At 37.9% G+C, this 22318-nt stretch overlaps 1 protein-coding gene across 1 annotated transcript; it reads left to right on the top strand.

Moving 5' to 3' along the window:
* The first annotated feature begins 295 nt into the window (after nt 1-295).
* Nucleotides 296-14596, top strand: MEPE (matrix extracellular phosphoglycoprotein). The gene is made up of 5 exons (XM_042933968.1): nt 296-319; nt 2131-2196; nt 6651-6704; nt 7654-7746; nt 13136-14596. Exons 2-5 carry the CDS (start codon nt 2143-2145, stop codon nt 14594-14596), a joined length of 1662 nt encoding a protein of 553 aa, XP_042789902.1. The 5' UTR covers nt 296-319; nt 2131-2142.
* Nucleotides 14597-22318: the final 7722 nt, after the last annotated feature.

Raw genomic sequence — 22318 nt, 5'->3', positions numbered from 1 at the left:
CCTATTCAATAGTTCTGAAATCAATTTTAATTATCTTGACAACATCATACACCAAACTGGGGTATTTATATTTTCTGTTTATCCTACTTTCTGGAACATTTGATAGCAGCTTTTCACCACAAAAACATTTTTAGATTAAAATTACTTTGCCCCCTATGGTTATCTGTGGGCACTGGTAACAAATTGTTTGTTAGTGCTAAGTGAGTCTATGCTGATTGGCCATTGGGAATTCTAACAAACTTTAAATTTCAGCAAAATTTGCCCAGAGACTACTAATCCTGTGGAAGAAGCCAGGTATTCTGAAGGTAAAAGATACCAGGTAATTTGGCTCTCTTGATATTCTTGATAGCAAATAGCTTTATAATGTAGTTTACATTTTCAAGATCAATGCCATCCAGGTAGAGACATTGCTTTTGAAAATAAATGTATACTGAAAGTATTCCCTACTCAGCATAACTGTGTAATATTTAGTGCTTTGGCTTATAAAATATAAAATGTGTTACCAAGTTCTGGATATTATCAACTAAAATTGATGGCTTGGTACAACTTCCTCTTTGGTTTAAGTGTTAGCATTATCGAGATGCACAATAACTCAAAGACTCTGCTTTTACTCTATACCTTCACTTACAAACCAGAATAAGGATAATGCGATCATATGCATAGTTTTAAACCTCATCTGTGCAGATATTTTACTGATCAGCATTAAGTCATTTGATAAATGACTTGTGCTGATTTCTAAAATGCTTGGATGGCTAAATTATAGCTAGAATTAAGATCCTGAAAATTGTATTAATTTAGAAAAGAATAGCCTAGAATTTTAGAATATATTTAATAGTTACATTATTTCTCCAAATGAAAATTTTTACCTTGAGATGTTTAAAGATTGCACAGTGTTTAGATTATTTTTCCCATTAAAAGTGTTTTCCCAAATAATCTCAAAGACTGGTGTAAATTTTTTTATTTCTCATATTGGTTGCTATATTTCTGTGTGGTAGTCAGAAAAATACTTAATATTCATTAAAAATCAACAGATTAGTAATCCACAGTTATACTGACTTTTTTTTTTCAATAATGGCTACTTGAGTTAAATGGGCCCACTAGATCCTCTGACTATATTCGCCAAAGTGTAAACATGTACCTTTATCCCTAGCTAAATGGTAATGTTCAAACATAATTTTTTGAGCTCAATATAAATTATTGTTTGCCTTTAAATCAACTACATGTAGATTTTTCTGTAATAAGATGAAAGAATAAAAACTTACTCAAGATGGCATAGACTCTTTATTAAGAACACTGTCTCTATGGTTACATTGCCTAGGTACTAATCCCAGTTCTGCCCCCTGGGAATTCAGGGGCAAATTTATTTGACTTTCTGGGTCTATTTCCTAATCTAAAACAAGAATAGTAATGCCATCTAACTCATAGGGTTGTTCTGAGGCTCAATTAATTGAATATATAGAGAATTTTAGGACAGTGGTGGCTCGTTTTAGAGTTTAATGCATTTTAGCTACTAATATAAGGATTACGTAAATTGTTTCACTCTGGAGCCCACAGATGGCTACTTGCTCAGATATACTGCTGATGAATATAAGGACCTATATTGGGGGGACCATCCTGGCAGCAGAGAAGAGTTTATTCCTCACAGTGGAGCCTGCTATGCTGGCCCTCATGTGAGGAATCTGAGTTGTTACACTAACTTAATATTATTATGAATTAAACAAATAATCAAATTAAATGATCTCTCTCTAAAAACAAAAGGGAAAAGTTTGGGCTGACAATAGAACAATATATAAATATAAATATATATAAATAAATATATATATATTTACTTGCTGTGTGTGTATGTGTATATATATATATATATACACATACACACACATATATATACATTTCATTTCTATCAACTGACTTGTTTTAATAGCATTGGACAGTTTTCATTTTGACATTATAATAATTAGACATGTGAAAGCTCTCAAAGTACCTACACTTGGATATAAATTGTACTTTTTTTTTTTAAATACGAAAATGGACAATTGGATGTTTGTGTATACTTTTGTGTTTTATTTATTATTAGGACTGCAGCTCATAATTGGCATTGCTTTAGGGTAAAATATTATTGTCTTTTTGCAGAGAGTCTCGAAGATGCAAATTGTTTGTTTGGGACTCCTTCTTTTCAGCGTGACCTGGGCAGCACCAGTAAGCATTTACCAATTCAGTTATATGCATCATAGTATCTCTTGCTCTATTTTTTTTAAAGCATGTTGTTTAAATTAGTAACCCCTACTTAGTTTAGTTGTAATAAAGTACCAAGCAAACAGAAAGCAGACAGCACTTGACACGAATGTCTAACACCAAGGAGGACCTCAATGAACATGTGCTGAATTACAAAATGTCAACATGTTGCCTTTTAAGAAATGCCAAAAAGAGTTGTTTTTGAGAAAATTAATAGCCAGCCACAGTGTTTCAAATCAGCTAATTTTAATCAGTAAATGAGCAGGGACCCAAATTATAGCTAAAGAACTTCTCAATATTTTACTAAAAACTGAAAAAAACAAAAAAAAAAAAAAACAAAAAAAAACCCCGACCTGATTAAGGCTGACCAACTAAATTTTGTATATACATGGTAATGGAAAAAAACCAGACCTTTCCTGTAATTCTTGCAACACCCCAACACTGTGAAATGCTGCTAATGATTTTCACTTCATCAGCAAGGCTAAAAATGGGAAAAAGGACCCCTAGGTTTAACATAAATTGAGCTGCAATTTCCTTTTGTATCTTTTCTTCCCTCTGATTCACCCAGATGGGTACTCAGGATGTGACTAAATTATCTTGTGAAAATGCTGAGTGCTACCAATATTTTCTATAGTGTAGACACAGTGCTAATTAGATAATGTATGAAAAGCATCCTAGCTTTTCAGAGCAACCATTCCAGTTGGAGAGCATGGAAATAAGTAGTCATCCTGTTGCTGGAAGTACTTAAATATAGGTCTTGAGTAAGTGAGTGACCAGTTAGGTAATCCAGTGATGAGCATGAACCATACCATCTAGTGAGGACAGCAGAAGTTGAGGAAAGCATGGCCCCTCTTAGCACATATCCTTTCACAGTCCTGTGGTGGGCTATACTGCTTAAAATAGACATCTGCCAGCCCCAATCCACACAACTCAGCTCAATCATCACCACAGAGGCATGTGCTTAGGCATGACGGGGGTTGAGTGGGTCTTGCTGACCCAGCTCAATCCCGCCAGCTGAGGACAAATCTATTTCGAGCAACATATTCCCAGGAACAGATGGAATGGCACCCTGTGACCGTTTTCCAGTAAATGTTATGTCAATATCAATCCAGTTACCACTGGTCAAGAGAGGGAGCCAGCACCCTTCCCAGAGGGAGACACAATGCCTTCTCCATTACAAGGCCACATTCAAGCGTGGGAGAATTGCAAAGTGAATGTGGGGGAAGAAGGGAGGGATGCGTCTTTCAGATGAAAGAGGCTCACAGCAAGGACATAGAGACAAAATTTGTAATTATGAATGGCTAAATGTAATGTTTTCTCCCAGATATATAGATCTCATTTGAGCAATTACCTCAATTGTTTAATAATAGATTGTGGTATCAGAAATTAGAATATACTGAGTCACTCACATCTGTTTTGGAATTACAATCCAGATTCAAACTGTAGGGGGAAAAAAGTTTTCTTCAACCCTCTTTGGGTCTGTGGCTCAGTCAGCAAATTAAACTGACAGAAACAGATTAACAGGACAAAAGAACACAAATGTTATTAAATTTCTACATGCACATGGAAGCCTTCACAAGAGAAGACCCAAAGAGGTGACCAAAGCAGGAAGCCTTTATACCTTTTAGACAAACAATTTGTGAAAATTTGGTAAGACAAAGGGGTTTGGGTTAGTAGTCCAACAAGGGCTAGGTAGTCCTTATCTTCCTTAATGAGGAGGATTAAGTTAGTTTAACAAAATTTCCTGTGGATTCTTCTGATGCCATCTCTGAACTGATAAGAGTCTATCTCCAGTAACAGGAGAGTTGGTTTCCTGCCTTGAGGCTGAAAAGGGGAACTTATTCTGCATTTTCTACTTCTTAATTGCCTTCAGTTCAAAATAATTTTTTTTTGTTTATTTATTTATTTTGAGAGAGAGCGAGCACAGAGGAGGGGCAGAGGAAGAGGGGGACAGGATCTTGCACTATCAGCACAGAGCCCAACGTGGGGCTCAAACTCATGAACCATGAGAACATGACCTGAGCCAGTCAAGGGTCAGATGCTTAACCAACTGAGCCACCCAGGTACCCCCAGTTCAAAATAATTTTTATGTCAAAGAAGCATATTTTGGGGGTGACATTTTGGTTTCCTTCAAAAATAAAACTTGAAAATGGGAGAAAAGATGGTTATTGGGCCATGCAATTCAATTAATATTCATCAACATGCAGTAGACTACAAAGACTCTAAGTTACTTTGTTGTAAGTTCTTGATTATCATGAACTATATTAAAGTATTCTATCTTACCGAGTATAGTTTTTAATTCATGCGTATGTGTGTTCTATAAGAAGATGCCGAATACCCCAACCTGTTGGTTTTTTTTTTTCTCTTGTTTAATATCTACCCATCTCATTTTTAGGTTTCTCTTTTCTGTAGCCTCATATTCAGAATTATTTTCACAGTGTTGATACTTTTGAGAAATGATACAATGATGTAAATTTACATGCACAGGCTAATAGAAGAACCAACATAAGAAAAAATGTCAATAATGGATTGAATTATAAAATATGCCTTGAAGGTACTTCATGTAAAATTCAGGAACATTTCCTCTTATTATTATTTTTTTGCATATAGCAGGCCACTTAAAAATTTATTATTTTAACCCTGGAACTTTGAGACTGAGGTTTCAGTTAAAATATCTTCTTCACTTCGACAACTACCACCACTTTAAGCATAGGCAACTTTGTTTCTTCTACTGCCTATATAGATATAAATTTTATAGCTTACAAACTGTAAAGTGCTATGTAAATATTGGTATTATTGACAAGCTATTTTTGTTTCTAGCATGTAATGGAATGTTAGGCAGATCTGCCTTGGAGCCAAGCCAATAGCACACTGTTAGTAAAGTATTGAATTTATTTCTAAGATAATTTTATCAGTCAGCGTCCCATCAGGAAAATAAAACCCACAACAGGGTGGGTGTTCAATAGAGGGATTTTATTTGGAGGATAATTATAACGTAATAGGACAAAGAGAAAGAGCAAATCAAGGGTGGTGAGGCAACCCAAAATTGAAGCTACTAGCACCCCTTGGGCTGAAGAAACAAGGAAGGAGGTGCTGTTCTCTGTGCCCTAAGTGGGGGGGGGGGGGGGGGGCAACAAATATAGGACCACAAAAGAGGTATGTCCATCCCAGAGATGCAACCCCAGAGAGAGCCTTGGTCGCTCTCCTTCTACCCTTCAAGCTCAAGCTAGGCCTCCCATCATCCAAACCCAGACCGAACCCAGATGGCAAAGGAGCTTGGGAAATGTAGTTTGTAGAGGTCATCCCAGAGAGAGCAGAAGTGCAATATCCGAAAGGATAATTGCCTAGATCTTATTGCAGAAAAATATAGAACATTAAAGTTTATTCAGGAAGAATACTTTCTAGGTAGATAGGACCTTTTTATTTCATCTTTCTCTTGAGGGTTTCTTTCTCTTCTATGACTGACACCACCATGATGCCTGCTTCCACTTTAGCACATGCATTTAAACACAAACTAATCCCACCCATTGGTTCCTCTTCTCAAATCTGAGATAACCTAGGAATTTCAAAAATAAATAAGAAAATAAAAATACTGGGACTAAAAGAATTATGTCTGTTCTTCCACAGCAGGCTTGCTCCAAAATTCTCAGGTCCTCTTCTGAATGCTCTCCTGTGACACCTAAATTTTAGCCCCAAAGCCTGGAACAAGCTGCCTGGAGCTATTCCTTTCTAGTTCCTGGCATTTCTGCACTTCAATAGCTGCCTCTCACCCCAGGTACTCTCAAGATCTTTGAACACTTTCATATCAGATCAAGAGAGAGTATTTGTCCCGATACGTAGGCCACTGCATTTTCCTTTCCCTGAAAGAAATCTCTGCTCAGGTGACTGGCAACAACAAAGTCCCATTCCTGGGTGTGATCCTAACCCTTACATACAGTGCTATGGTTTTACTCTTGCTGGACCATTAGCAACATCAGTTCTTTGTTCATACAGCAATTACTAAACTTATACAATCAATACACACATACAATCCACATTATCAGATTCTGATTTCGGTTCACTGATACTGAACAACTCTCCATGTGCCAGTGAAAACTTCTTTTTCAGTTGATATCGGAGACATCCATGCTTCCACATGGAAGTGGCACCCCTCCCCCAGCCTGGCAATGCTCCTGTGCCTGAATATGGTTGTATAATGGAGATGGCCTTGTCTCCCTCTGGAGGAGGAATACGGGCTCCCTCTTCTGCAAGGACTAACATAAATATGACTGTAATGTATGCATCTTCTTTGGTTGGAATGATTTTCCACACTGAATAGTACAACCCAGTCAGAGAAAAATAAATGAGACAATTATTGTGTGCACAAGTGGATGAAAGAATGAATGTTTGGTGAAGTTTTATTTTTTGTTCCCTTCCAGACATTTCAACCACAGACTGAGAAAACTAAGGAAGACTGTGTGGAAGAACAGAGGGTAAACAGAATTATTCTTCTCAAATAAACCTATTTCAACTCTGTAAAGAAAAAATCATGAGAGGAAATTTTTAACTGTCAAAATATTCTTGTGCACTTAGAATGGAGATGCAAAATTATACAACGTAATTTTGGCACTTAATTCACACAATGTGTGATAGAAGAGAGAAACATTCTGAATTGGGATTTGTTTCTCTTCACTGTGATTTCTTTCTTCGGAGGGAGAAGTGAGTAAGACTTCTGGTGTATTATTAGCAAACTATTTTCCCCACACACGTACATGAGAACAAAACAACAAATGAGGGAGAAAGCAAAGGGCGGGGAGTTAACAAATCTTATGTTTATGTGGGGTTAGTTGTCCATATGCATCCAGAGAATTAAACAAGTACCCTCAGCATTTCATGTCACCAAATTGCAGCCTACCATGGTTTCTCACAGCAGTCTCAGAAAATTCTGTTCTAGGACCTAACAATCTTCTGTCCTTTATCTCAGCTGAAAATTACAAAGGCAAATGCTGCAAACATAAGAGAGCCTGAATGTTCATGCTGTGAGTTTTTCCAGTTAGACATCAGACATGAATACTGTAAAACCTGCATTTCACCTAATCCTTACAAGGCCCTCCACCTGAAAATATTTCCAAAGACTCCATTTCCATTGAAATTTGGCAATAAAATTAATACACCCTGCGAGAGAGAGAGAGAGAGAGAGCGCGCAGCTGATAGTCATCCTTAGGGAAAACAGATTTACAGGCATGTAGAAAAGAAAGGGACAAGTTTTATCCTTAGAAGCTGGCTGATACATGCTCTCCTATGGTTATAAGAAGCACTACCATTTGTCAGAGGCAGAATTTGACTTCACCTAAGTTAAAGAATGTCTTGTACAACCAAAAAGAGAACCAGAAAACTTAATATGATATAAACACATCTTAATATAATGTTATGTCTTTGTAGATAACGTATAAAGGCCACCATGAGAAACATGGGTATTACATGTTTAAGTATGTTTACACATCTTCTGGGAGGAAAAATCACACGGACATAAAGGTAAGCTCAATCTCTGAGTGAAGTTCCTTATCATGTGCCAAACTCTGGACAAACCCTAGGGGAAAACCATAGAGGAGACAAGTTTACTTTTGATTACTCTGGGTTTCTGTCTATGGCTGGTGCCTTCGTCCTTTTCCCACAGTCCCTGGCTCCTTAAGCATCTCTGCTATAGAACTCTGTGTTCCAGAGCTTTCCTGACACAGATGGTTCACTCCTGCCCTGGCCCAAATCCTGCCCTGCTTTGGGACCTACCCCTGCAGATGTGGTACTGTGGACCCCCAATGCCTGTGCCTTTTTCTTATTGCTTCTGAGTAACACCTGGTCTTTTATAAGGAAAGTTTCTGAGCATATTCTATCATATGCTCCAATGGTAAGGTTAGATGGCTATTAGAGAAATCATTTTAGACTAAAGAGTGACATGCTTTAGTTCCCCTTAAATTCATTCCACTGACAAGTCCATCTGGGTCAGGATGCTTGGAAAAGAAAGAATAAGGGCCTTGTCCCTGGAGTGGGACAATAATTCTTTTCATTCAGTCCCTTCTTGCAGATTCATTGGCCAAAGAGCTGGAAACAGCTTAAAATGCCATCAGCAAAAGGACTATTTACTGTTTCCAAATCTGGTTTCGTTTCTCATGAAAGTAGTAGTTTCTATTCAGAATGTTATTTTGTTCTGCTCGTTATTCTTTAGATGGCATCTCTAAGACTAACTGCCTGTTACATTTGTTATATGGAGTAAATTGAAACTTATTTGTGGTAATCAATATATGTTGAGCTCTTCCTGTTGTGCAAGATACTATGTGAGATAAAATAATTGAGAAAAGTTAACTCTTTCTCTCCAGGAACTTAGAGTTAGACAAGCAAAAAAAAAAAAAAAAAAAAGGCGCTCATAAAAGTCATTATAACTCAAGACAGAATATGCAAAGTGCTGTGGGAATAGTACCCCAAAAACCATGCTTCTAGGGACTTGGAGTAGAAAAAGATCAGTTCCTAGCCTGGTGTTTAAGGAAAGCTACGTAATGGACATAATGGAGCTGGGCCTTGGAGGATGAGTAGAATTTGAGCAAACAAGTAGGTGATATAGGACACTCCACAAAACTCCACAAAAAGAATACTATGAACCAGGGAATGGAGAGAGAAAAGCAGAGCATAGAAAATCTCCAGCCCACTGATACAAGAACCATCATGTGGTCAGTGATGCAACCAGAAGTCATTTAACATAACAAATGTAAAAATGATTGACCATCACATTTCACAGTTTAAAAGTTGTTTCACAGTTTCATTTATAAAAGAACTCTATTCAGTCTTTTGTGAAATGCACACAATTAGCATACCTGCTACTGTTTTTAAAGCTTGCTAGCACCAAAAAGAAAACAAAACTTCCCATGCACAGTAGGGAGAGAAAAAAAATAAGAAGAGATTATTATAATTTGTTGATTTGCTAATGCACATGTTTAACTCAAATAGCTATATTCACAATGAGCGAATGAACTTGATTGCAAAGGAAAATATAAATGTCCACGTAAAACTAAGACTCAATGATTTAAAATAAGTCAAATGTTTAAAGTACTTTTTATCCAGAAATAATCCACTATAAAGTTTGTTTCTATTGTGTTTTTTCCTCATAGAAAAATCTTTTTTTTTTTTTTTTTTCAACGTTTTTTATTTATTTTTGGGACAGAGAGAGACAGAGCATGAACGGGGGAGGGGCAGAGAGAGCGAGGGAGACACAGAATCGGAAACAGGCTCCAGGCTCCGAGCCATCAGCCCAGAGCCCGACGCGGGGCTCGAACTCACGGACTGCGAGATCGTGACCTGGCTGAAGTCGGACGCTTAACCGACTGCGCCACCCAGGCGCCCCTAGAAAAATCTTAAATACCCGTGCTCTTTGCATAGTGTACCTACTCGCAATGAGTGCTTGGCTGAGGGATCAAGAAAGACCATTTGGCACCTCTTGCCTCCTGTTTCACTAAATGTGATTCCCCATTATCCTGGTTTCCCTGAATGTGGGCTTTCGATGTCCTTTATCTTCCCTACACACTTGCTCTGTGAGGGCAAGCTTCCAGCTGACTACACTGTTTTCCTCCATCTGGGAGTTCTCATGTATTTTCACATATTTAGTTAATACATCCAAGAAAATGTCCACATGCTCAACAAGAGCCAACATACTGAAGTGGTGGCCAAAAAAAGGGGGCGGGAGAGACAAAATTAAGCTGCATTAGTAAAAACAGGGCTGCTGCCAGGGCAAGGAAGCTACTAGATGCTGTGTGCTCTGGGCTGCTCAGGCTATATCAGAGTCTGGGGTTGTTTGGGACCCCACAGGCTAAAAGAGATCCACGGTAAGATGACAGGACTGAACATAGTGACCTAATAATTGACAACTGCAAGTGTCAACTTGGAGAAGAGAAAGCAGTGAGTTTGGAGGAAATCTTAACTTTTCAAAACATTAGAAAGTTTGCACATGAAAGAGGAAATAAATTAATCATTATTGCTTTAGGAAAAAAAGAAATACTAGTTACTAGTTGCAGGTTAAAAAAACTTGAAAAAATAGAATATAATGAAAATTAGAATATAAATGAAAAGATCTCACATAAAACATAACAAGCAGTTAGCCCAAAAAGTGTTCAAGGAGGGAAAAGCTGACCCTAGGTCATGAAGCCAGGAAGGACTGGCACTAGGTTACCCTGAAAGGCTGTGATACCTGACTATCTCCAACTGAATATTGCTTTTTCAAGCTCAGGTTCTACATTCTCACAACACCAATATGTCTAAAAGTAAAGCCAGTATCTTTTTCTCTTGTCTTCCTTTTTACAGATCAATACTTCAGCCCATTATCGTTATTAACTTTTCTTCTATTTGGGCACCAACAGAAGGTTTTTTCTTTGTAATGTTTTCATCCGGCATTACCCTAATCCAAGTGATCGTATCTCAGGTGTGGACATTGCAGCATCCTCCTAACTGTTCTTTCTTACTGCTGTTCCTCCTAAACGCTGATTTTTATTGTTAGTCCCTTGCTCATAAATCTTCACTAGCTCTTCATTCTCTGCAAAATAAATCCAAATTCTTTGCCCTAGAGTCTCAGGCTCTACAGATCTCCAGCACTTTGTAAGTCTGTGAGAGCCCCAGTTGGAAATGAGGTCCCTCCCCCACTCCTCCACCCTCTATGCCCCTGCAGGACTATTGTCTCTGCCATTCCATAAGTCATCAGGTATTGCTTAGAACATGTGGCACTCAGCCCAATTTCTTACATGTTCCAGCCCCTCAATAAATATCTCTTACTCTTCATTTTGTATTACTTACCGGTTCAAAGGCCTATGTCATGGTGTTGTCAATTTTATCTTACGCTACGATTTTGAGGTGAAGAGAAAGTATGTTATTTGTTTTATCTATCACTGCTCTGTTGTTCAAGAGCTCCTACCCATGGGTTAATGGAAGGGAGGAGGGAGCATGCAGAAATTAATTTCAATTCAACCTGCTTAAACTTAAGGTTATTAAATCACTGTAATAGTTCTTTAAGTATTTTAGTTTCTTTTGGATAAAAACATTCAGATCCTCACTCTCCCTCCTTTTCTAAGGTGGCATACAGGCATATGAGACAGTAGGATATGGCTTACATACATACCCCCTACATACCATATACCATATGAACATACATGGGTAACACCATAGTGGAGGGAAAGACGTGGAATCCTCAGATATGCGTGGGCAATGCTGCTTGACCACTTGTGTGCTTCCTACCCTGCTTGTATCCTAAGATGAAGTCTCTGGCTACCATCGCTTAGGATCAGTATAGTACAGTCTTATTTGGGGCCCAGTAGTGTTTCAGCCTCTCTTGGCTTAGACCCCTCTATGTCTGAGTATGACTCACTTTAGTCCATAACGTGTATGCTCCATCTACATTGCTCCTTTTAGAGTCACCTCATTCCCTCCACAGTGACACCTTCTGGAAAGCTCCTGAACAGACTTGCAGATACTTCCATATCTAGCCTGTGCCACAGGGAAACTGTTGAGTGGCATGGGCAAAGTTGATCTCAGCCCCTCTTTTTGACCACATTGTTCTGTCAAGCTTATTGCAACTGGGCTGTACCCCAGGTTGGTAAAATACAGCCTGTGAAGCAGCATCTTTGCAGACTTGCCCAAAAGAAGGATAAATTGAGATATATGGATAAACACTTTATTTTCCTTCTCCACTTTCTCCTTTCATTCTGTTATCATTCAGGGACATTCCTTGTCCAGATCTCCATTACTTAAACTTTATGATCTAGAACTGTAGTTCTCAAATGTGGCCTACAGACCAGCAGCTATCAACATCAGCTGGACAATGTTATTAAATGCAAATTCTAGAGCCCCACTCTAGGAAACTCTGGCCATTGGTTTCAACAATATTTGTTTTAGTAAGACTTCCAAATGGTTCTGATAAATGTTAAATTTGAGAACTATTGATCTAGACTATCCAATTTGGCTTATTGCATGACAAGCAGGGAAGAAAAGAAAATTAATGAATCCTTTTTTCTGACAATGACTGGGTTTGGAACACTGAAAATTCTTTGAATGTCAAAAACTTAGTATCACCTAGATTCATCTATTTGTCTATTTTCTGAATACAAGAAGAAAAAAAAAAGAAATGAAAAGAAAATCTTCCTTTAGGCAGATGAATACCTCTGAAGACCAGGGCAAGAGCAGAGAGAAAGAATAATTACTTTTTAAAATATGAACTACATTTCACTTGCAATGACTTACTAGTCACAAGATGGGGACTTTTTTTTTTTGGCTAAAAATATTACTATAACCAATTTGCATTTAAACATCTTACTATTTGGTGCAGTACTCATAAAAATTTTAATAGTGAACTTTTCACTTTTAGTCTAAATATCTGTCTTTGTCTCAACAACAATGTTGTCACTGAAATTTTAACTATGGCTTCAATTTCTTTTATTTTATCAATTATGTCTCTATGTTTGAGGAGGACCACTCTTGAAGCATATGCTCCTTAAATTCAGGTCCTCCTTCAAAATCAGGACCTAATCTACATTTCCAAATTTATTTCTTATTCGTTTCTTTAGAATTTCTACATTCAAACCACAGTTTTATTCGTATTTTCTTTCAGATGTTTCCTATTTCCAAACATTTAAATGTGCCACTTATTCTTAAAATATTCTCCCTGCTTTCCTACCATATATCTGGATCCTACCCAGCCTTCCAGCCTTGCTCATTCTTTGTCCATGAAACTTACTTTGGCCATTCCAGAATTATCTCTACCAACAAACCTCTATTGAGTTAATAGTTTTTCTTTTAAGTATCTGGTGGGTAATTCTTTTTAAATTGCCTAAGAATTATTAAATTTTTAAAATTTAACATAAAATAATACTTTATGTTGAAAATTACACTTTAGCAGGAAGAAAAGAAGAAAGACAGTATTGCTCATCAAAATTCTGGTAAAAGAAGAAATCAAGAACCAGCACCTAAAGAAAACATTGTCCAGGAAAGAGAGAAAAGCTTGTCCATTGTTGGAGCCAATGAAAATAATCAAAGTAGCAAAACCCAAACTCCTTTTGAAAACAGACAGGCAACAAATGAAGACGATACTATTGATAACAAAGAAAATGCCCACAGTGACCAAAAGAGATACATTTATCCTGAATCCACTGGGAATAATGGGGTTGATGATGGAGACAATGCTATCAGCAAACTACGTGACCAAGAAGAATATGGTACAGCTCTTTTTAGAAATAGTATGCAACATATAATGGAGCCAGGGACTGTGACTGAACTCTTGGCAGAAGAAAACAAAGAGAACCAACACAGAAATGTTCTAAGCAAAATCCCAGCAAGTGTGAACTATGTTAAAGTCCCCTCAAAAGATAGGAAGAATTATCAAAGAGATCCCCAAGCTCAGAACATTCCAGTTAAAAACAAAAGCACACGCCTTACTCAATACAACACTGACCATTCAAAACAGCTCCCAAAACTCAAAAAAATCCCCAGTGATTTTGAAGGCAGTGGTTACCCAGATCTTCAAGGGAGGGGGGACAATGATATCTCTCCTTTCAGTGGAGATGGTCAACCTTTTAAGGACATTTCTGGTAAAGAGGAACCTATTGGTCCCGACCTAAAAGGTGCAGATATTCAAACAGAGTTTTCTGGCCCAAGTGAAGCCGATGCAAGAGGACCAGGTTACAATGAGATCCCAGAAAAAGAAGAAAATGGCAGAAATACCATTGGAACCAGGGATGAAACAAGGAAAGAAGCAAACACAGCTGATGTAAGCCTAGTAGTGGAGGGCAGCAATGACATCATAGGTAGCACCAACTTTAAGGAACTCCCTGGAAAAGAAGGAAACAGAGTAGATGCCAGCAGCCAAAATGCTCACCAAGGAAAAGTAGAGTTTCATTACCCTCATCCACCCTCAAAAGAGAAAAAAAAGGAAGGCAGTAGTGATATAGCTGAAAGTACTGATTATAATGAAATTCCAAAAAATGGCAAAGGTACTAGTAGAAAAGGCACAGAGCATTCTAATAGGAATCAAGCAATCCCCAATGAAAAACAAAGATTTCCCAGTAAGGGCAAAAGTCAGGGCCGGCTTGTTCCTTCTCAAGATCTAGATAATGAAATTGAAAATGAAATAGGTTCCCATAATGGCCTCAATAATGAGGGGACTATAATAACACACAGCAGAAGAAATCATTATGTTCCCCACAGGCAAAATTCTACACGGAATAAGGGTGTGCCACAAAGAAAAGGCTCCTGGGGTTATAGAAAACCCCATTCCAGTAGAAGGTTTAGCCCTCCTAGAAAGAATGACAGTAGTGACTCATCTGATAGTGGCAGTTCCAGTGAGAGTGATGGTGACTAGCCCACTAGAAGTTTCCAGCAGGATGAAAGTTCAAATACCTAGTCGTCTATGATGGGACGAAAAAGGAGAGTCACCTGAGAGCAGACCAGATGAGGAAGGGCAGAGCGGACAATTGAGTAAGCCAAGAAACCTGGCCTCCTCACAAGATTTATTGTGATCATAATGGTCACAGTAAGAAATTCAAAGTTATGACGCTTTTTTTAAAGAAGAAAAATTAAGGATTTGTGGAATAGGAGTCATTTAAAAATAGTTTGTGAATGCCACAAAAGCCTTCCTTTGTTGTTTGCTCTGTAGATATGAAAATCAACAATCTCTCTCCTATGATAATCTGTAATTAAATAATCTATAAGAAAGTCTGCTGTCTGTGGTGCTTCATTTCAGAGGCAACAAGATTAGTTCTGTTTCTGGCAAAGGCAGTGTTATGAAGTTAATCCCTTGAGTAAATCTCAACCATTTTCCCCGAATCCCACTGTGTTTATGCCAGCATTTCCTTCTTCTTCTGACCCCCCTCTGCTCCAGCGAAGATACCCTGCTTCACGTCTCTCTACACTCCCTTCCTCTGTCGTACATTTATAACTTCTTATAAGGCAAATTTTAGTTCCTGAAACAAATTTCCATGTTATCACTTTTATTAGTTCTACCTCCTTCCAGACAAAGAAGGGGATGGGGTGCAGAGAGGAACAGGGAGAATCTGAGGAGAGGACAAATGCAAAGCCTAGACAAAAACTTACTTTGGCAGATGCATAAATCATTTCCAGCCTGTTTTGCTTTCCCAATCTTTCATATAGATGCTTTCCCAGCTAATGGCCTTATGACATTGTTCTGGAGATTAGCCCCAAGCCACCTGGTAAGGGAGGGATGTGGAATTCTGGAAGGCTTTTGCTCTTCCTGATAAGAAAAGCTTATACAGCTAGTACCATGCTTCCTCCTTTCTTACCCTAGTTTCCTTTGCTTGACATTAACATGATGTTTGGAGGTGCAAAGGCCATTTTGTGACCATGAAGAAAAGGCATGAGATAGCAGAAAATATACATATTGGTCTCTGCCCCCAGTTCCTGGCATGGAATTCCTAAAACCCTTGAAATTTCCTAAAAGCACTAGGAGATAGTTTTGTTCTAATATTTGGTCTTTGACCCTGGTTCCTGACACAGAGTTCTAAATTCCTTGCAATTTCCTCAGCCTTTGTTTTAATGAAGTGACTCTCGGTGGGCTCCTGGATAGGAGCTGGTCACCAGAAAGACTAGACTAAAAGCTTGAAATTTTCAGTCCTCCCCCCACTACCCCCTACTCATTCTCCAGAGAAGGAAAAGAGGCAGGAAATGGAGTTACTAGTTATGCCTATATGATGAAGCCTCTATCTATAAACACCTCAAAAGTATGGTGTTCACAGAGCTCTCAGGTTGGTGAACACATGGAGATGACAGGAGACAGCCTACCTGGAGAAGACATGGAAGGTCTGTGTCCATCCCCACAAACTTAGTTCTTCACCTCTCTTCTATCTGGATGTTCATCGATGTCCTTTATCATGTTCTTTTATAATAAACTGGTCAACAGCAAGTAAACTGTTTTCTTGAATGCTGTGAGCTGAAGTAGCAAATTAACCAAACCCAGTGAGGGGTTTGTAGGAAAAACTCTGATTTATAATCAATAGGTGAGAAGCATGGGTAATAACATGGACTTGAAAATCAGCATCTGAATTGGGGAGGGGGAGAGTGTTATGGAACCTGTGGGATCTGATGGATCTCTGGGTAGATAGTGTCAGAATTGAGATCAATTGTAGGACACATAGCTGGTGTCACAGAAGTACTTATTGTGGGGGGAAACCCACATATTTCATGCGAAAAGAATTGTGAGTGTGGTAGAAATGTGACAGTAAAACAGACATACAGAAGTGTAGGTTTTCTAACACAAAAGGACAAAATAATCACAGAGATACCAGCTCCATCAGCTTCCTACCTCCAGAGTGCTTGTTCTGTGAATAAAACAATTCTCTTCTTAAGCAACTCTTCTTCCTCTTCTCCTCCTTCTTCTTTGGTTATTGATAGCTGAATTGAATTCTGTGGGGAAATAGGTTCTACTTACATAAATAGGTTAGAAAAAAGCTTAGGGCGGAAAGCCGCCACCACGGGGCAAAAGCAACCAAGGTTAGCTAGCGGGAGATTGTAAGGAGATCACGAGTAACTTGTTATATCACCTGCAGGAAATTACTGTCCATCTGATGCCAATATACTATTGTACTTTGATCACAAACTCCACTAGCCTCCCAGACCCTTTCCTTCTTACACACACAAGTTAATGATTACTGTCTGATTGTTTTTCTCACGTCCACATGTGTAAAATCTTTTTTTCTTCCACGTTCACCACACGGGTAATATCTTGTGAGCTCAATAAATATGGAGATGAAACTCGTGTTTGGGGGCTCTTGTCTCCTCGCAGACATTCCAAAGTTCATCAGTCCTAGTCTGCTATCTAGTGGAGAAATTGTATGTTTCAATTCTCTGGACAGATTTTATATTCAATTCTGCATCTGTTCTCTTGCTGGGCAAAAGAGAACTCCAGACTCAGAGTCTGTGACAGAATTCCTAGTTGATATACCTCTGCATTCTGACATTCTTCTCAGTGAGAAGAGGTAGAAGAAAGAAAAAGGTGCCTATTACTTCTCTTGTCTCTTGAAGATGTAAGTTCCCCCACAGCAGAAACCATGACTATACATTCTCTATATAACACAAATGAAAAACATCAATGTCAATACATCATTATGGTGCCTTCAGAAAATCTAAACTGCATATTAGGTTGATAGAAGGCAGTTTCTTACTAAATAAAAGTTGCAATATAAGCTATGGAATAAATCAGATTCTCCACATACAAATAATAATAGCATGTGCCATGCTCTGTTAAATCTTTTAATCTGCACATTCTATTGTAATGGGTACCATTACTATCCCCATTTTACAGATGAGGAAACTGGGGGCATAGAACTGTTAGTAGGTGTTCCAACTAGTAAACTAGGATTTGTATACTGACAGCCAGGCTCTAGACTCTTTATTCTTAAATATTCACTGTACTGCCATATATCACAACAATAGATACATATAATATATGAATGTATGCATATATAGACACAAATGGAGAGAGTATGTGTATATATTCATGCACATATACAAATATGTGTATGTGTGTGGATATATACACACCCATATATATACACATGCATGCACACACACAACACACACACACACACACACACACACACACACACACACACACAACAAGAGAACCTGAAAGTAGAACCTGAAAACAATGATTATATATTTTCTGTCATTTATTCTCCATCAGAATTCTAGGTATAACATAAATCAATATCAATGGAAAGAATTAATATACCATCTAATAAATTAGTCACATCAGAATTCCAGAATAAACTATATCTAGCACTTTGCTTTTTTTTTTTTTTTACATAAAAGACAATTTTGGTGCATGCACACACACACACACATACACACACACACAAACTGGAAGCAATTAATGAATGAAGAAAACTATATCAGAATTTAATTTGCAGATAAATGAATTGAAATATACTTTTTTAATGTTTATTTATTTTTGAGAGGGGGAAGGGCAGAGAGGGAGGAGGGGGAGAGGGAGAGAGAGACACACACAGAATTTGAAGCAGGCTCCAGGCTCTGAGCTGTCAGCACAGAGCCTGACATGGGGCTCAAACACACAAACGGTGAGATCATGACCTGAGCCCAAATCATACACTTAACCTATTGAGCCACCCAGGTGCCCCAAAATCAACTTTTTAATTATATCCCAAATTATATCAGACTTTTACATGCAAATGGTCTGATCACATGAAAAACAGTTGGCATTGTAAAGAAAAAAAATGAACTGATAGAGAAAATAAAGGTTTTCTTTGGGTGGGTTATTAGAGGCAGGAGTTTCCAAAGTTCGTCAGTCTGCTATCTAGTGGAGAAATTGTATGTTTCAATTCTCTGGATGAATTTTGCTTTCTCTCACCAAGCTTCAGTATATATGCATATTCATTTCAAACACTGACAATGTTCAGATTTTCTTCATCCATTTAAGGGAAACTCAGAATGTTTCAACATCCTCGATGGAGTGCTATGGGATCCTGACATAGAGGGCTTAGCCCAAAACTAAAGGACCAGAGATCCAGGACCACAGCCTGCAGTCAGACTGTGGTTTGCGCTATATCCAAATACAGATTTCAGCCAACAAGCTGCACTGCTTCGCTTTTTTTTTTTTTTAAACAAACATAGATTTCCAAAATAGGGCAGAAAATTTCAGCCTCACAAAGCTGCCTTTTATGCAATGATTCAAATGGGTATATTCTGCCACCTTGTGCCCAAAAGGAAAACATCGCTCCAGGCTCTGGCATTTATGTCAACGCTGGCTCCTCTTTCCAACCTCACCCTCCTAGATCTCTCTGCTTATCAATATCTACCTTGATTTCACAGCCAGAGTTAATCTGTTCTTGGCAATCTGTCTAGTCAGAGCAATATGTCTGATTGTTTGGCAAAACATTCAGCTCCGTGATAAAACACTTGCTGAATGACTACATTTCACAAAATTCCATGGGAATCAAAAGGAAGAAGAGATGAGATGCTCCTGGCCCTTAGTAAGGCTATCATTTAGTCAAGGAGAAAGGCATTCAAAAGATACAAGGTGACTGTGGTACATTCAGTAATAAAAATATAAATACCGAGATTATAGGAGTTCTGAGGGAAAAGATGAACTCGAGCTGAAGGTAGAGCAAAAACATAGTAAAATCCATTTTCCTTAAGGTATTACACATTCAGAGGAGCTGCAGATAGTTCCAACCGGCAAATGAGGGCCTGACAGTCAGTGACCTAAATGTACTACATGTATTTTAGAGCTTAAGAAAGATCACTGCAGCTAGAGGATGGGGAGTGGCAGGGGGGTGAGAGACATAGGGAGAATTGGAAGGTAGAAGACTAGCAGTAAGAATATTCAAGGGTTAGGGGCACCTGGGTGGCTCAGTTGGTTGAGAGTGTCTGACTCTTGATTTCAGCTCAGGCCATGATCTCATGGTTTGTGAGTTCAAGCCCTGTGTCAGGCTCTATGCTGACACTGTGGAGCCTGCTTGGGATTCTCTGCTTCCCTCTCTCTGCCCCTCCCCTGCTTACTCACTCTCTCTGTCAAAAATAAACATTAAAAAATTAAAAAAAAAGAATACCCAAGGGTTATTGCTATAATTCAGAAGAAACATAACATCGTCTCCTCACTCAGTGTTTAGTACCTGCTTTGAGCTAAGTAGGTACTCAAGATGGCAACAGTTTCAAAGACACTACGATGCTTTCACAGAAGCCCATGTTTCAAAAACAACTTCCGATAAGGTAAACTCTGCTAGTCAAGATATTAACACTTGGAATCATGGGTGTTATTAGACAGTCCAAAGGAAAAGGAGAAGAAACAGATGGGTCTGGATAAAAGTCATGGAAAGGGGAATTGAAAACAGAACGGGAAATAGGGAATAAACGTTCAGAAAAAACTTACTGAGGAAATCTGGAAAGGAAGGAGAACTCCTTGTAATCTCAAGGCTAGAAACCCAGATGAGGAAAAACTAAAAATGATGAGTGAGTTAACACAATATCTGTAAGAAAATCTACATGAAATTATGGGGTTTTGACTTTAGATAATAGTCAAATGGACTATTGTATTAAATGGACAATACTTTATTAATTTATGGGGACAGTTTAGAATAGCATGTACAGTCCCTACTTATATTGAATTTTAAGTAGATTGTTACTTTTGTTAGATTAATAGATCAGTAATAGAATTTAAACAATTTTTGTTTTACAATTTTTATTTAAAACAATAAGATAGAGAAGCCTCTGAAAGATCTTAGAGAGACAAAGAAAAGATGAAATAAGTAAAGAAAACTGCTAATGAAAATAAGAATATAGCACTGGGTAGAGAGATATTTAAAATGTAAGATGATAACAAAAACAATTATATAAATATAAATTAGAACATTTCTCTGAAGTAGTTCCTTCTGGAAACATATAAATCCTGAAAAATCTTAAAACCTGGAACTATTACTAACCGTGAAAGAAATTGGAAAGTGTTATCAAAGAATTAGCTCTCAAAAAATCCTCATTGCCAAATGGTTTTGCTAGTATATCCTCTCATATTTTCAACGAATAGATGATTGTCATGATGCATGCACACGCACTGTTTGGGAAGTAATGGAAAAGATGGTAAACCGTCCACTTCATTTTATAAAGCCAAAATGACTTTGACATCAAACTCTTTAAAAAAATGAACAAAATAAGAAAACTGTAAGGCAAACGTGACTTACGAACACAGCAAAAGTACTTTAAAAATTTGTTTCACCTTTTTTAGTCTGAGTATAGTTAACACACAATGTTACATTAGTCTGAGGTATACAACTCAGTGATTTGAGAAGTTTATATGTTATGTTTTGTTCACCACAAGAGCAGTTACCATCTGTCCTGTTACATTGCTATTACAATATCCTTGACTATATTCCTTATATGCTGTGCCTTTTATTCCCATGACTTATTCATTCCACAACTGGAAGCCTGTTATCTCCCACTCTCCCTCACTTATTTTGACCAACCCCTCACCCTCCTTGCCTCTGGCAACCATCAGTTTGTTTCGGTATTCATAGGTCTGATTCTGCTTTTTGTTTGTTTATTCATTTGTATTTTTTTCTTTTTACATTCCACTTGGAGGTGGAATTATATGGTATTTGTCTTTTTCAGTCTAACTTAACTTAGTGTAATACCCTCTAGGTCCAGTCTTGTTGTCTCAACTGGTATGATCTCATCCTTTTTTAAGGCTGTGTAATATTTAACTCTGTGTGTGTACCTATATATATATATACAGATAGATATACCACATTTTCCTTATCCGTGTGTCTATTGATGAACACTTAGGTTGCTTCTATGCCGTGGCTATTATTATAATACTTCAATAAACATAGAGGTGTATTTTCATTTTCTTTTAATTTTTTAACTTATTTATTTATTTTGAGAGACAGAGAGAGTGAGTGGGGGAAGGGGAGAAAGAGGGAGAAAGAGAGAATCCCAAGCAGGCTCCATGCTGTCAGTGTGGAGCCCGACATGGGGCTTGAACTCAGGAAATGAGAGATCATGACCTGAACTGAAACCAAGAATTGGTTGCTTAACAGAATGAGCCACCTAGGTGCCCGAATAAATATTTAATATTAAAATATTAATAATTAATACAATAAAATTTAATTATACATCACATCAGTAACTCCACTCCCATAAAAAAACAATGACATTGTCATTTATTCAACAAATATTTGAGTTGGGTTGAGCTCAGTTCATATCTGTTGACTGTCTACTATGTGCCATATACTGTCACAGGCGTCATAGGATGCCCTCACAGAACTTACATTCCAATGGAAGAAAGACAAGCAGTATACAGATAAAAAGAAGAGATAAAATATGTTAGATTGTGATAAACATAGAAAAAGTAAAGCAGGGAAGGATGATAGGAATTATAATTTTAAATTGGGTGGTCTGAGAAGGCTGCACGGAGGTGACATTTAAACAGAATCCAGAGGAAGAGGAAGAAGCTCGCTATGTAGATATGAAGGAAAGAAGCATTCCAGGTAGAATTAATAGCAAGTAGAAAGGCCCTGAGCCAGCATCTCATTTGATGTACTAAGAAAAACAAACATGA

The sequence above is a fragment of the Panthera leo genome, chromosome B1 (genome assembly GCF_018350215.1).
Source record: "Panthera leo isolate Ple1 chromosome B1, P.leo_Ple1_pat1.1, whole genome shotgun sequence".
In the NCBI taxonomy this organism is placed as follows: domain Eukaryota; kingdom Metazoa; phylum Chordata; class Mammalia; order Carnivora; family Felidae; genus Panthera; species Panthera leo.
Note: the sequence above shows the minus strand (reverse complement) of the source record. Positions and strands in the feature narration are given on the sequence as shown.